The sequence below is a fragment of the Aspergillus udagawae genome, assembly GCF_001078395.1.
Source record: "Aspergillus udagawae IFM 46973 DNA, scaffold_2, whole genome shotgun sequence".
NCBI lineage: Eukaryota > Fungi > Ascomycota > Eurotiomycetes > Eurotiales > Aspergillaceae > Aspergillus > Aspergillus udagawae.
In genome coordinates this window covers 2,813,347-2,828,012 of record NW_025091265.1, presented here as the reverse complement: position 1 = coordinate 2,828,012, position 14,666 = coordinate 2,813,347, and the positions used below count along the sequence as shown (strand labels likewise).

Sequence of the window (14,666 nt, the reverse complement as noted above, 5' to 3'; positions counted from 1 at the left end):
ATCTATATGAAATTCGGGCGACAATCGGAAGAGAAGCGGCCAGAAGCTGCGGATCACATGCCAAGCTTTTCTGGGACATGATTTCCCGAGTATGAGGTCAGAGCCATAAATATCGCCCATACGTTATCTACTCATTTTCTTTTAGGAGTCTTCTATCCATTGAACGCTTAAAGATTGTTTTCATGGGATTTTTCGGAATATAAGCAAGAAGACATGCAGATATTCTGTTACCCTTCGTTTCCCCATCAATAATAAGCACATGGTACTACCTGAGATTCCAGTACTCTTATTGTAAATACATCCAAGAAATAGAGGGCAGTGGCTCTTATTATCATATACAGGGATAAATGAAAGGGTATTCAGATTGTCAGCGCATGCGCAATCTCGGTAGAATCAATCAACTGGCTGGAGTGCTCTGTTGCTCCTTACTGTCAGAAGAGCTGTCTCCTGCGGGTGTCGTCGTTGACTGAGTAGTGGTCTTCGACCGGTTGGCAGCGGCCATCTGCCAGGCAGGAATGGAGGCGCCTCGGCCAAATTGCGCAAGAGGGCTACTAGCCGCGGCGCCGGTGGTCGTGCCGGCGCCTGGCTGTGCTGGGGAGGGCTGTGATTCTTGTGTAGTAGGAGTAGCCGTTACGCCGTTGGTAGTAGCGGGACTGGTAGCCGGCGACGCCTCCTCCGCGGGCCGAGCAACGCTGGGCAGAGTTGATGCACTGATAGTCCTTCCGGCAACAGGAGCGCTGGATGCGCCGCTGCCACTGAGTCTGTTACCAAGCAAAGTCTTCAAGCTCTTCAATTCAGTGCCAAGTTCCTTCAACCGGGTTTCGTTTCCTTCCCGAGCGCCCTCAAGAGCCTTGGGGATGGCGTCCTTCAACGATTTAACCTCATCGCTGATGCGGCGGGTTTCGTCATCCCGTCGGCGAGAAGCGGTCTTCAGATCGGCTACCAGGGTTTCAACTTCCCGGAGCGCTGCATCCAGCCGCTCTGTGCGCGCTTCTTCCGCTGACTTCAATGCCGCAGTATCTGTCGAAAGTTGCTCAATTAGAGCAAAAGCGCGAGAAAACTGCTCATCAATATGCTCCTTGTCTTGTTCTAATTGGGGTGGTGTAGGAGGGGCGATTAATGGCGCAATGTACCGCTTCAGGACCACTTGTTAGTACCATCGCAAAACAAGTAAAGTCGAGCGGACTGCGGCACCGATGTACTAACCTTTGTGACGGTGTATAACCCATATCCCACACCTCCGACTACTGTAGCCATGATAAACCAATCCCGCCAGTCCCTCTTGGGGGGTCTACCAGTTCACAATTTAGATTTCAAGCTCTATATAGCCATGGGCTGATGGTAATGCACTCACTCTGGAGGGGCCTGCCATTGGCCATAAGGAGGGTAGCCATACCCTGGTGGTGGAGGTGGGGGACGGTAGACAGCGTTTTGAGTAGAATGTTGATAGCCTTGCGTTGAAGCGACAGCAGAGGCAGCAGCGGACGAGTCTTCACCGGCGCGGGATAAAGCGAGATCGATCTCTTCCTGTGTAAGGTTCTTTGATTGAAGGAATGCGACTCTCTTCTCAAGGGGCGAAGAAGCTACAGAAGGATCCTGTAGAACTGTTTAGGTGTTAGCCCTCACGTCCAACATTCAAATTAGAATGGCATCGAAGTAGAGCGCGCGCACAGGAAATCTATTCAACAACAACGGTCAGCTCCGGCTCCGATAGCAGCATCATACACTCGAGGATAGTACATACAGCAGAGGAGATAAGCTCCTCGCGAGGAGCCATGATGATATTGTAACACCGGCTTCAATCAAGATAGCCGTATTCAAACGATTTCAAAGAGTAGAGAGGCCGGGAAGAGAAGGTGGTTGAAGAATTAGAGAAGACGGATGTGGGAATTGATCACGGCCACAGATGCTCGTCGGCACCGGACGAGGCCTCCACTGTTCATCTGGACCTCGGAACTTGCGCTGCTTACGGTAATTACCGCCAATGATACAGCCACCAGCGGAGGTTCCCCAGATCTCGTGATTGTCGCCGCAGGAAGAACTGTTGTTCCGTACAAACTCACCGCCTGCTGTATTAAGCGACATAAGTGGCATGTGCTTGTTTACATCTTTTGGTCACTGTTTTGTGCTTCGTGGGCAACGCTTCAAACTCCCGTCCTTATCATTTCATGTGAGGGGAAGTCGACTGTCTCATCTTTCGCTGCATCCACAACTTATTTTTCTTGGCTTTTTCGTATCCTTGGACTCTCAGCCATTTGGGGGCATTTCTCATCCGAACGTTTGCTTTAATCACGAGTTCATTGCCGCAGTCGCGGCTTCCTTTTACCATGTCGCAGGATACGGGATTGTTCAGTATCAGGCGCCCCCGAGAAGTATGCGCAGCCATGCCTGTTCCTCAATGTCCTTGATACATCGTATCATTCGATGCGCTGTGATTGATTGCGACTAACATAGTCTTGATACAGACTTTGGGGAGCGTTCAAAATTATTCGGCCCTACCGCAACCCCCATCGGCCCTAAAGCGCACCAGCTCCATTGGGTATCAGAATCCTCCCTTTACCTCACAACACACGCGCTCGATGTCACTACTAAACTCTGCAAGTCGCCCTCAACAACCGAATTTCCAGCGCTCTTCATCCGGCGGAGCGTTTGGTGCTGATGCTGGACTTTCGTCGGTCAGGCGATCCGTATCCAGCAACATTTTTCACGGCGCCAGTGTTGGTCGCCCAAGCTATGCGCCGGGCTCACTATCCGCCAGCTCTGCATCGCAGAGTCTACAAAGGAGAAGCAGCGTCTTTTCGCGACCATCCATGGGAGGGCCAATGGGACATCAGTCCTTTTTCACCCAAGTGCCCAATGCCGCCGGCGTTCCTCGGGATCCACGACCTCTTAGGGATAGATCATTCCAGGCTAGAATTGGACAGGAGCTCCTTGAATACCTGACGCACAATAACTTTGAGCTGGAGATGAAACATTCGCTGGGTCAGAACACACTCCGATCGCCAACCCAGAAGGACTTCAACTACATCTTTCAGTTTCTGTACCATCGCATCGACCCAGGGTATCGGTTTCAGAAGAGCATGGATGCGGAGGTCCCGCCGATTCTGAAGCAACTGCGCTACCCATTCGAGAAGGGTATCACCAAATCGCAAATCGCTGCAGTAGGAGGCCAGAATTGGCCTACTTTCTTGGGTATGCTGCATTGGTTGATGCAATTAGCGCAGATGATGGATCGGTTCGTGCTTGGGGAGTACGATGAGGCCTGTGCGGAGACGGGTGTGGACGTGTCCGGGGACCGCATCATTTTCCGCTTCTTGACGGGGGCGTACCACGACTGGCTGCAGGGTGGTGAAGATGAGGATGATGAGACCGCTGAGAAACGACTTGTGCCCCATATCGAATCAATGGCTCAGGAGTTTGAGAAGGGAAACGAGAAATACGTGCAGGAAATGCAAGTTTTGGAAGCAGAGAACCGGGCGCTACGCGATCAGATTGAAGAGGTTGAGAAGAACGCCCCCGACATGGCCAAATTGGATAAGCATTTCAGAATTTTGGAGGACGATAAGCGGAAGTTTGAGGACTACAACCAGAATGTTCAGGGCAAGATCGAGAAGTACGAAAATCGCATCAAGTTCTTGGAGGAGGAGATCCAGAAGGTTGAGGCGGAGCTTCAGGCTGCCGAAGAGGAGCGATCCAGCCTCCAGTCCAGCGTTGATCAACAAGGGATTACTATTCAAGATATCGATCGCATGAATACTGAGCGGGATCGACTGCAGAAGAGTCTCGAAGACACCACAGCCCGGCTGGAAGAGACGCATGCAAGGGTCATGGAAAAGGAAGCCGAGGCTAGTAGGAAACTTGAGGATCTGGAGGAAATCGTTAAAGTCTACAACACACTCGGCTATCAGACTAGTCTGATTCCTTCCACTGCCGTCAATGCGAAGGGTCAGGATTACGAACTCAGTCTGAACATCAATGATAATAGCTTCTCCGCGTCGCAGATTGGCGGTCTGCCGAACAGGATTTCTTCCGAGGCAGACCGGCTGCTAGCTGAGCCTTTTACAGGCTATCACCCGGCGCATCTGCTCAACTTGGATCTTCGGGGCATTGTGCGCAGTAGCTTGCAGGCTCTTCGGAAGGAGATCAATGAACGCCGGAAACGTGCGATTGATGATGACTTGGAGCGTCGCAATTTGCTAGACAACATCAAGGAAGCGATGGATGAGAAACGGAGCGAGGTTGAAGCTCTGGAGCATAAGCGACGGGCTGCGGAGGAGGAGTTTGAGCGATTGAAGGAGATCACTACCACTCAGAAGCTTGCGTCAGACGCCCAAATTGAGAAGATGGAAAAGGAATTGGCCAAGATGCGAGCAACTTTGAGCGAAAGTGTGCAGTTGATGGAACAGCGGGAAATGAACACCAACATCGAGTACGAACAGCTCACACTTCGGGCTAATGCGTTAAGAGAGGAACTTCATACCAATGTGGAAAGCATGTTGAACGACGTGATTCGGTTCAAGGTGCACGTCCAGAAGGGTCTAGAAGACTATGAAAGCTTCGTCGTCGACGAAGTGGAGCAGGAGCTTGGAGGTGACTTGCCTGTGACAGAGGATGTCACTGGTCAAATTTGAGAAAATCTGAGTTGCGAAAACCGCTGACGATTTGCTATGGTCACGATTGACGATTGTTCATGCGGGAATTTATCCTTTGTCTTGTTTTATTGGCAGTGCCGTTACTTCTTTTTGGCTCACTCGAATTCGAGGATGATCATCGCGAAAAATATTCTCACGAGATCGAGAATTTGTTCTCGGGGTCATTCATTTTTCGTTTGTGGCGTTGTCGGACTGGTATGGGTTCTTGGGGGTTGACGTGTTCTATATCTGAATTGTCTGGATGCTCTTGATATTGACGATTGATACCTCTTTCTTCCTAAATTGTCGAGATTTCCGTTCTGCTTGTGGTATCACTAGGCGGAGATGTATATACACATTCCATACGCGTTGTCTCAAGTTCTCTTTCTTCCTGATCAGTTTGTGACTCCTTTGTGTGTCTAGACAATGGACATACTCAGACCGATCACTAAGGGCTCCTTTGCCCCATCCCGAGTTTTTCGCTTCGAGGGTTTCTCGCTGATTGCCACCTGGTTTCGACTACTAGTGACCTTGGGTTGGTCATCCTTGATAGCCAGCCTGCGAGCGCATGGTCAAAATCACGTCCATGGCAGGAAGCCTCTCTCTTCTGCTCAATGTCCTGTTAATTTCTGTCTTTTGTTGATTCGCTTGCCTGCTGCAATGATTGACAGGAAGGGACGCGTAAGCTTACGAGATCCGTATTCCTCCCACACAGCAAGATCATAATATTGGCTCATTCGTCAAGCTGGCCGGTCGTTGCCAAACGTAGGATATGGCACATCGGAATCTCTTTCCCAGTCTCGTATAGATTAAACAGCAAGCAACCAACATTCTACTCACGGGGGTGGGTAAGGCTTGCAGCTGGCTGGGTATTCGTCAACCCAACAGCAGCGAGTCTTTATGCCCGCTTCTGATTGAGTGCGGTAATATTCCTCTCGCAGCAAGAACCGTCTCCACTTCTCCCATCGAAATGATCGGACGAATCACCGACACGGTCAAGCAGGATCACCGCGAGATCGAAGCCTGCTATCAAAGGATCATCAACGGGAAGGACCGTGACGAGCAGACCCGCTACCAGAATCTGTTTACCTGGGAACTAGCCCGACACTCCATTGGCGAGGAACTGGTCGTCGTATAACATCTGCCTTGAGAGTGATCGGCATGTCTCATTGAAGCGTTGGGGGCCGAGGGCTATGGTCATCCGAAGTGTTGCGTACAGCTGCCGTGTCAGTCCTTGCCATTTGCGATGAATGGCCAATCGGCATCCTATTGAGACATAACACTATACTCAGGATCGGCTCTTATGTTTGCTAAGTCGGGTTGATCCCGCGAGTTTCTAAATAAACCTGCTGCACGGCTGCTGGATCTGCCTTTGGCCCTCTCGGCCCCCAGCGATATGAGATAATGCCACCAACATCTCGGGTAGGGAATGGCGATGAAGTTCATGTGTGTCAAATGATAGATGAGAGCATGAGGAAGCGGCGGCAGTTCTGCAGGGTATATATACCACTGGAGACGCCAAATGAGTCCAATTTCAAGGTGAAGCAGTGCGTGCTGTGCACAGGAGGATCCCGTCCAAGTCATCCTATCGGTCATATACATTGAGCAAAAGTCTAGCTTGTGTTACTGAGCCACCATGAAAGCTTCCACCATCGTTCTCAGCGCCGTCGTGGCTCTGTGTGTCAACCCAGCTCTCGCTCGTGTGCCTGGAAGGCCTTCTACTCCCGTTTCTTCCTCCCATACGGTAAGTCCAAAAGTAGACAATCCTCCAGCTTGATTCCAACTGACAGAGCGGCCATTCAGCCTTCGGGGACACCGTCTTCAAGTTCTTGCATCCCATCAGCCACCCCATCCGTGACTCCGTCCACGATTCCATGTCGGTCGAGAGGCCCGAGGCCCACAGGAGCTTTTCCCTGGCCCTCGTCCACTTTCAGTCATCATCCAAGCGCAAGCTGCACACCGAGTGGAAGGCCTCAGCACCGAGGACCTCACGGCGGTGGTCCTGGATGGGACTACGGTCACCGAGAGCCGTCTGCTGAGGAATTTGAAGTCTTCCGACCTAGGAAGTTTAGGCGCATGTGAGCTCATAGAGAGAACACCAATAGAGTTGAAGGATCTGTATCGCTTGAAGGCATCTATTTTATACAAGCAGACTGTTAGTCCTGTTGTTGATTTGCGGGTTGGATCATTCATTCGTTATCATTTCCGCAGTTATCGAGCGTTGATGTTTATGAAACACTATATGACCATCATATGACATCCGAATAAAAAGGAGCTCGTTTCCATGTCTCAGGTACAACTAGGCTCGGATTGTATATAGTCGGATGTTGCATGGACAGCTTTATCTGATAGTACAAACAGCCGAGCCATGATTGGCTGAGGACCGATGACTAAAGCTGCTGGCGATACTTTTCCGTTGCTGCCGACAAGCAAATCCATCTGAAGATTAGAAAAGTCTACAGCTCCCACATCTTCACATTGTGACCGACAGGATTTAGTAACGGTGTTGTTTGGAAATGTGGAATTGGCTAAACGATTAGATATGCGCTGCAGACGTCTCTCGGACGGTTATATCGAGTTTTGCATTTCCCTCCCGCAGGCTTCGTCCGCAACGTCCTCCGCCGTGTCATGAAAAAGTGCCTGGGTCCAGCTCGTCTGCCGTGTCTGGGCCGCAGGTTCTCCTCGTTCCATTCTCCGTCAGCTTCGTACGGTTGCTCATTCACCTCTTTGCTTCGACCAAAAACCCCGAGCTGCGAAACCTCCATACGAAGGCGACAATGGAGTCGCCCGTTGTCCGCGAGGTCTGCGGCAGTGGTCGACCGCCAGCTGTTGCGAGACTATGTTCAATTTGAGAAGAAGAGATGTCCAGTGCCGGGGCCGAAATCGAGACAGGAGGACCCCGATTCTTGGATTCCTTTACTAGAACGTTACCTGCCGCCATCCCTGCGAAAAGTCCCTGAGAAAGCCACCGTGACGGATGCCGAGTTCGACGCCGCAACGACCATGAGCCGGGAGACTCTCGCGCAGACTATCGAGCTAGCCAGATTGCTCTTCTACGCTCGGACTGAGGGGAACATCGATTTACTGGCATACTTGGGTTTTCGGTTGAACAATTGGCCTGCGGTGAATGTTCTTCTGACTCGGCTACTGGACGCTGCGGACACACTTGACAAATATTCGATACCCCGCAGACCTCTATCCAGTCATGACTGGGGCTTTGGCGCTGGTGTCTCGCTTGATGAGCTTACCGGTCAGCATGCGGAAAGGGCCTCCGAGCTCGTCGGCATTGCAAAATCGCCAGCGGCTTCGGAACTGACCAGCTTCGACTCGTGGACGGAGCGTCCATTTGCAGATGAACACTCTAAACGCTTCATGGCCGAAGTCTGGCAAAGCTTGGGATCGATTGTGCTCGATGCCGCCGATGCGTCCCCGAACGAGTCTAAGCTGGCAATGTCCTACGTCTTTCGTACCCTTGCTCGTCTTCACCATTCTGGCGCAGTGTCTGACAGGGTATACAAATACGATACTCCGAGTGTCCATAGGGTCAATTTTCGGCCGCCGGGAATGCACCTTTTGTCAACCCACATCATGAGCGTGTTGACGGACGCGGCTTGGTTGGCACATGAGGCTGAAGTTGCAGCAAAAGCTGCAGCTGCAGGCAAGGAGTCGCCATACCTCCCTTTCAATTTAGGTATACGGGAACTTGGACATGAGATTTGGTTGGAGCTAATTCTTTGGTCTTGTGTGGAACATGGGTATATTCAAGAAGGAGTGTGGCTTATAGGACGAATGAGGGCAAAGACCGATTCTCGAGCTTGGGGCTTTGAGAGCTGGAAGCCGCTCATCGAATTTTCCAGGTCAGTTTGGAAGACCAACGTGGACGCAGAAGTGTCTTGGCGTCGTTCCGAAGACAATGACCGTCAGTGGTCGTCACGGAGACGCAACGGTCTTGCTCCCTTCAATGGGCTAGGAGAGCGAACGATCAGCGCCGAAGTTGCCGCAGCGCTGTTAGATAGCCTGCCAAATCTCGTTTATCTGGGTCTTGGCTGGCGCGGTTTATCGCCAAGTGCGCTTCTCCGTCATGTATCAAGCCTCAAGCCCGCCATTGCCCCGCCCACGGCTGATGCGAAGTTGCGACCGACGGCAAAAGCAACCAACTGGTTCGTCATCCGTGCCATTGAGTCTGGAGGCTTCAATGCCGAGAATGACCCTCGAGCCTTCGAGGCACTGCTCAAAGTTACTCCCCATGTTACTCCACCGTGGAGTAACAATACCTCTCCTGTGGAAGAAGACATGGAATCGTTAACATCGGGACAGCTGTACGACGACACGTCTGCATTCACTGGTCTTATAGAGTATAACATAAGGTGCTTTGCCTCGCGACGTTTGTGCTCAGATGCGTTAGACGCCTTCTCTTGGCTTCAGGAAGTAGTGGACGCGAGCAAGTTGCAGCGCATCCGCGAGTTCTCTGAGCGAGTGGGCCAGTCGGATACTGATGGTCTACCTTCATTTGACCTTGACAGCCTGGAATCCTTCAAACCTTTTGAATCGTCCATGCCACAGATGTCAATCGTTACAGTAGCTGAATTGCTGGACTTGGTCACGACTTCACGGGCGTTTGCATTCGGGGACTGGTTGTTCTTTTCGAACGACATTGACGGCCCTCCCATTCCTCCAAGTGCATACGGGAACCAAGCCCTCGCGCCGTCGATCATCCGATTCGCAACCGCCACTAAGAATGAAGCACTGTGTAACTCGGTCGTGCGTTCACTCTCTCAGCCCCTCTCCTTGAACACCATGCGGGCGTTGTTGAACTTCCGGATCGCCATGGGACAGTGGGACTCCGCGACTATGATGCTGGAGTACGTCCGCGACTACCGATTGAAGTCATGGGGATACAGCAACGTCACGGCGCTGGCTGCAGCAATCGTGCGGATGGACCACGCTGTCAAGCAGCAACCCTCCACGGTGCAGCAAAGCGACCTAGATCGCGCAAAGGACCTTCTCCTGCGCCTCCTCAACGGCGAATTCAACGAGTCCCACCACTCCAGAACCAGTTTCCAAGACAGACTCATCCACAGCATCCGCCGCGTGTTCCTGACCATCCCAGGCTCCCTCCGCGAAATCGCCCAAAAGACCCACCTCAAGTACAAAGCCACCCCGCGCAGCAACTATCCGTACATCCCCGCCACGGCCTTCCACGCGCTCCTCTCCGCCATCGTAGACACCCAGGGCAGCGAGGCCGGCAAACGCCTTTGGGAACAGTGGTGCCTCGACATCCGCTCCCCGACCTTCTCCCGCCTCCAGGAAGGTGGCATCACCCGCCTGTACCTGCACCGCGAGCGCGACCCGCGCAAGGGCGACCCGCACTTCGACCCGCGGTACTTCGCGCAGACGCAGAAGAAGGCCGTCCTGCCGAACCCCAACACCATCCGCATCATCGCGCAGCAGGCGGTGAAGGAGTACACCGAGTTCGACGAGGCTCGCCGACGTCAACAATCCGGCCAGCTTGAGCAGCAGGACTCGAACCTCGATACGTCCGGTCAGGGGGCAACGAACCCAGCTCTTGAAGTCGTGGAATTCTGTATCCGGCAGTTCCAGGCGTTCCGGGTGCCGTGGAGGGAGATCAATAGGGAACTCGGGGGCCTCGTGTATCGCATGCACAGGGAGAAGAAGAAGGAGCGAAAGAAGATGGGCAGAGAGGGCGACTACACTCCCATCGAGTAATATTAATTGTACATATCATTTCTGTCGTCTCTGCCATTCGATATAGCGTCTACATAGGTCCCGCTTCAATCGTGTACATATCGATATGCCTATACAAGGACAAATTTTTGCGAGTTCGAATTGGCTATATCCCCAGAAAGGTATCTGATATTATTCCGTTACACGCCGTACGCCATACGCGTGACCAAGTCCCGAAAACATGGTATCAGTCCGTTCACACCACCCACGGCTCATGACGCATCGTGGGGCATCATAAAAGACAAGCCTAGCTTAAACTCCAAAGGTGAAATCACGGAAACTCCAGCCCGTCCCTCGCCGCATCTACCATGTGCCAACCCATACTCGCCCAATCATGACTTCTATTCGCAATTTGGCTGCGCTCCCCACAAAACCAACGCCGCAGCTGAACACCTAAAGTGAAGAAAATCGCGTGCAGAATCAGCAAACTTTGACATAGGAATAGGCAGTGTGAGGGTATTCGTTAGGTCAAGTGACAAATTGACTCAGAACATGAAGACAAGCCAGTGGCCTGTGGTGGGTTGAAGAAAAGGAAAGAGTAGACGGCCAATACATTCATTACATGTTTTGTCAATGCGTCCATGGTTCCTCGTCGGCGGCCGCCGGGAAGAACGATCGGATGAATTCCCCGCTGATCGGGTCATAGGGGAAAAAGGCATCGCCTCCGGGAGGATTGCTGCTGGCCGAGGACAGCAGATCAAGGCTGGGGATCATTTGAGAATGCGAAACCGCAGACGGGGGCGGATTCTGGTAGTATTGGTAGGCCCTCTGGGACCCGTCGGCAACATTGGGATTTAGAAGACTGAGGTCGTCCGTGGCATTATAGAACATGGGTGTTGAAATCATATTGGTGTTTTGTTGATTGGAGCCAGGGGTTTGCATGTTCATGGGCTGGGCCGGTCTCGTCTCGTAGACAGACTCGGGCATGTCGCTGACGTCGTAATTCATGCCGCAAGCGATCCGCCGGAGATTGCTATCACACAACTGCCATGCACGCCGTGATGCGGCGCTGCACTCGGACATCGCATAGAGCCAGCGGACGGCCTTTTTGGCGGCCGCCAAGAAATTCGGCTCCTCCTCAGGCATATGGATGTTGCCGAAGGATAACTCGAGTAGAAGGACAGTCGTGGCCTGCATCAAGTAGTGCAATATGCACCACCAGGGACAGATCTTATAGAGCTTGATGGCGTTGGGCTCGTCGGGTAGCAATTCGAGCATCCGACACGCGGACTCGAGTGATATCTCCGCCATGCTGTGACTAAAAGTCGGCTTTTTGCTTGGATCTCTCGGACGTGCGTCACGACGGCACAGACATGGTCGTCCAAGGGTGATTCGAGCACTGTAGAAGTGAAACGCGAGGAAAAGTTTCAAACGGAGCAGTTCTTGATCCTGGTCGTCCGTCTTGCGGACAAAGTCAAACACCTCGGGAAGAGTGTGATGCCAGCGATCGATTCTCGCTCGAAGCTCCCCGATACGATTCTCAATATGGGACCACGGTGTGTTGACGCAATCTGGCGAATAGACCCTGTTGACAATCTCCTGACTGATCACGGCCAGGTCGGTGTAGAATAGATAGCACAAGGCCTGGCTTGCAGGCTGACTCTTTAGCCATTGGGCGTCTCGTGGCTTGTCTGTGAGCTGTGCATCTCTGCCACCCGGTGGATTCAAGGGCATTTGGCGAACATACGAACTTGCCATCGCTGATCCCACATACACCTGCCGCATTTCTGGATCCGCCAAAAGCTTGGCCGCGAACGGCTCCCGCAGCTGCTCCTCATCGAAGGGCAGGGGCATAGGCGTCGTACAGACACCATCTAGGATACACGTTGACCTGCCCGTCATGACCCCAAGTATATGTTCGAACGTATACAGACACCACCAGACCTTGTAACGTGCCTCTTTGGATATGCTGGGTGTCGTCTCGCTGGTATTCTTCATATTGATCCCGAGAGCAATACCTGATCGAACAGCCAAAGACGCAATTCTCCACGCTCTGGAACGGGTCAGTCACCACAAGAAAGCGGGAACCGGGTGCTCTAGTACTCACCGGTTGATCTGATCCGATGCAAGAAGATAGAACGCAATAAGGCCTTCAACCTGTACCTGCTGCAGGTCAGGATGATTGAAAAGCGTATCACCGTTCATGCTGAGGATGCGAGCCCGTGTCAGATACACAAGATGATCTCGTTCGTCCCCGCGCCAAGGTGCCTGTGTAAGTTGCGCATGCTTGGATGCAATAGCGAAAATCATGTTCAAAATGGCCAACCATTTGTCACCAGGCCGCGCTGCGCTTTCGAAGAAGGTCCTGTACTGTGCGCTAAACAGCGTGCGACTGATGATGGGGAAAAATGGGTGAACTGTGGTTAAGTAGTCTTCGAAAAGTTGGTCCGCCACATGGCGTGGTGGCATCCAGTACACTTGTACGGGGCCTGAGACGGTTATATCCATGTCATCTAGGTGATAGTTCACGGCATGCAGAGCAAAGTCACCCTCAGGCTCCGTATCCGATGCTCCTGACTGTTTCCGAACGCGTTGCTCAGCCTCCCGTCGTACCCTCTGCATCCAGGTGAGCTCCGAATTCTTGCCTTGGTACCCTGTAGCCCTCGAGTTCTCGCTCCGATTCAAATCTTCTTCCACCCTATCGATCGCATCTAGCGAACCAATCGACGAAGGGGACGATGGCGGTTCATCCTGCTCCATTTCTTCATCCTGGGGCGTCACCGAAGACTGCGGATCATTCGAGGGACTCTCCTGGCCATTGCTGCTCTCTCCGTTATACTAATTGACAGTCAGGTGATCAGTAGGGGCAAGCGCTGTACAAGTGAAGACTCCTCAATGAAAAGCGCAGCAGGCTCTTACCTTGTCGAGCGTGCTCTTGATACGCTCCGAAAGTCGACTGTCCACCACGCTCCCAATCTCTCGCAAGAGATTCTCGTAGTCTTGAGACTTGACCGACAATATATCCAACTGCCTGAATTCGTGGCAAAAACATACGAATCAGTTGTAAGCCCACACAACACGACGGACCCACGACGTACCCTTTCGTCTTTTCCCTCCATGACACCGGATATCGACACGTGACCCTCAGTTCTTTACACTGCCGGCATATAGGAGTATCACCGCTACATTTCGTCTTCCGTGCTCGGCAGGTTTCGCATGCTCGCGGCACACGGCGACTGTAGCGCGGGGCGACAGTCGAGCGCTGCCTGGGGATCGCGACTTTCGCATTTGCACTTTCATTCGCTCCGGATCGATTGGGACCTAGCGACGACGGGTTTGAGATCTGCTGCATGTATGATGAGTCTGTGAGCGCGACAGCTGGCATTGAGTTGGTCGCAGCTTTTTGATTGCGATCGAAGTGTGGTGGTGGCGGATGCGAATGCATCTGGCCCCGCATCGCGGCACTTCCCGACTCAGGGATACTGCAGGGAGTGTTTTCCATGCTGTTTCCCCTCTCCGGAGGCGACGATCGAACTGTAGAAGTAGGATGATGTAGATCCGGATAAGACTGACCAGGTGAGTTGATCCAAAACAAGTCTTGGCTACAGGTGTTTGCGTCTTGGTATTAAGACTCTGTTCTACAATAGTCTAGAGCGGCCAACGATAGAATGGGCATTGTGTAACGATTCAGAGCCGACGACCCTTGTTTCAAGACCAGTATGAAGAAGAGGTGATTAAGAAACAGGCCAAATCACTGCCATTCGTGAATCGAGTGTGGCTTGGAGTATGTTATAATTGTAAAAAGAGCCAAGGAGAAAAAGGGGACCAGAACAACAGAAGGGAACACAGGATGAAAGGGGACCACCGCCTAATATTACTGACAAACATGTGGCGTGGAAGCAGAAGAAACAGGCGCCAATCAGATGGCGAACGATCGAAAAGTCAGAACCTAGTTATCTTCCGGACCGAGTCGAGATTTCCTTACTCTTTTGGAGGACAACGGGAGTCCTGAGAGGGGATGACAGCTACTTAGTCCTCCCCAGTAGCAGGGATTGAGATTTGAGAGGCAGTGGAGGGGAAGAGCCCAGGAAAGGGATCAACCACAAATGATGCTAAACTCTTGACTTTTTTTCCCGTGTTGATGAAGGGATTAGATAAGCTCTCCCCTCCTTGCGATAAGAATATAGAGATAGAGATAGATAATAGACTAGGGATGAGGCATCATGAGACGTAATAATGATCCCTTCAACGACCGCTTCTAAGAGGATAGAGATCAAAATGTTTCTGTGATGATGTTTCATTTAGACAACGTACATAGGAGAGGCATCAAACCGTCAAACGCATCTCGCT

General features: G+C 52.1%; 4 protein-coding genes across 4 annotated transcripts; 2 read left to right on the top strand and 2 right to left on the bottom strand.

Annotated features, from left to right (window-relative positions):
* Nucleotides 1-397: 397 nt before the first annotated feature.
* Nucleotides 398-1,777, bottom strand: pex14 (putative peroxisomal membrane anchor protein (Pex14); the record flags this gene model as incomplete). Its single annotated transcript, XM_043288265.1, has 4 exons — nt 398-1,135; nt 1,207-1,291; nt 1,355-1,596; nt 1,745-1,777. The coding sequence occupies 4 exons, from the start codon at nt 1,775-1,777 to the stop codon at nt 398-400; spliced, it is 1,098 nt and encodes a 365-aa protein (XP_043144200.1).
* Nucleotides 1,778-2,327: 550 nt separating this feature from the next.
* Nucleotides 2,328-4,631, top strand: Aud_003311 (kinetochore-associated Ndc80 complex subunit NDC80; the record flags this gene model as incomplete). Its single annotated transcript, XM_043288264.1, has 2 exons — nt 2,328-2,372; nt 2,466-4,631. The coding sequence occupies 2 exons, from the start codon at nt 2,328-2,330 to the stop codon at nt 4,629-4,631; spliced, it is 2,211 nt and encodes a 736-aa protein (XP_043144199.1).
* A 1,636-nt stretch (nt 4,632-6,267) lies between these two features.
* Nucleotides 6,268-10,358, top strand: Aud_003310 (uncharacterized protein; the record flags this gene model as incomplete). The annotated part of the gene is made up of 4 exons (XM_043288263.1): nt 6,268-6,375; nt 6,422-6,507; nt 6,602-6,709; nt 7,172-10,358. 4 exons carry the CDS (start codon nt 6,268-6,270, stop codon nt 10,356-10,358), a joined length of 3,489 nt encoding a protein of 1,162 aa, XP_043144198.1.
* Nucleotides 10,359-10,946: 588 nt separating this feature from the next.
* Nucleotides 10,947-13,818, bottom strand: Aud_003309 (Zn(II)2Cys6 transcription factor; the record flags this gene model as incomplete). Its single annotated transcript, XM_043288262.1, has 4 exons — nt 10,947-12,369; nt 12,424-13,154; nt 13,236-13,347; nt 13,415-13,818. The coding sequence occupies 4 exons, from the start codon at nt 13,816-13,818 to the stop codon at nt 10,947-10,949; spliced, it is 2,670 nt and encodes an 889-aa protein (XP_043144197.1).
* Nucleotides 13,819-14,666: the final 848 nt, after the last annotated feature.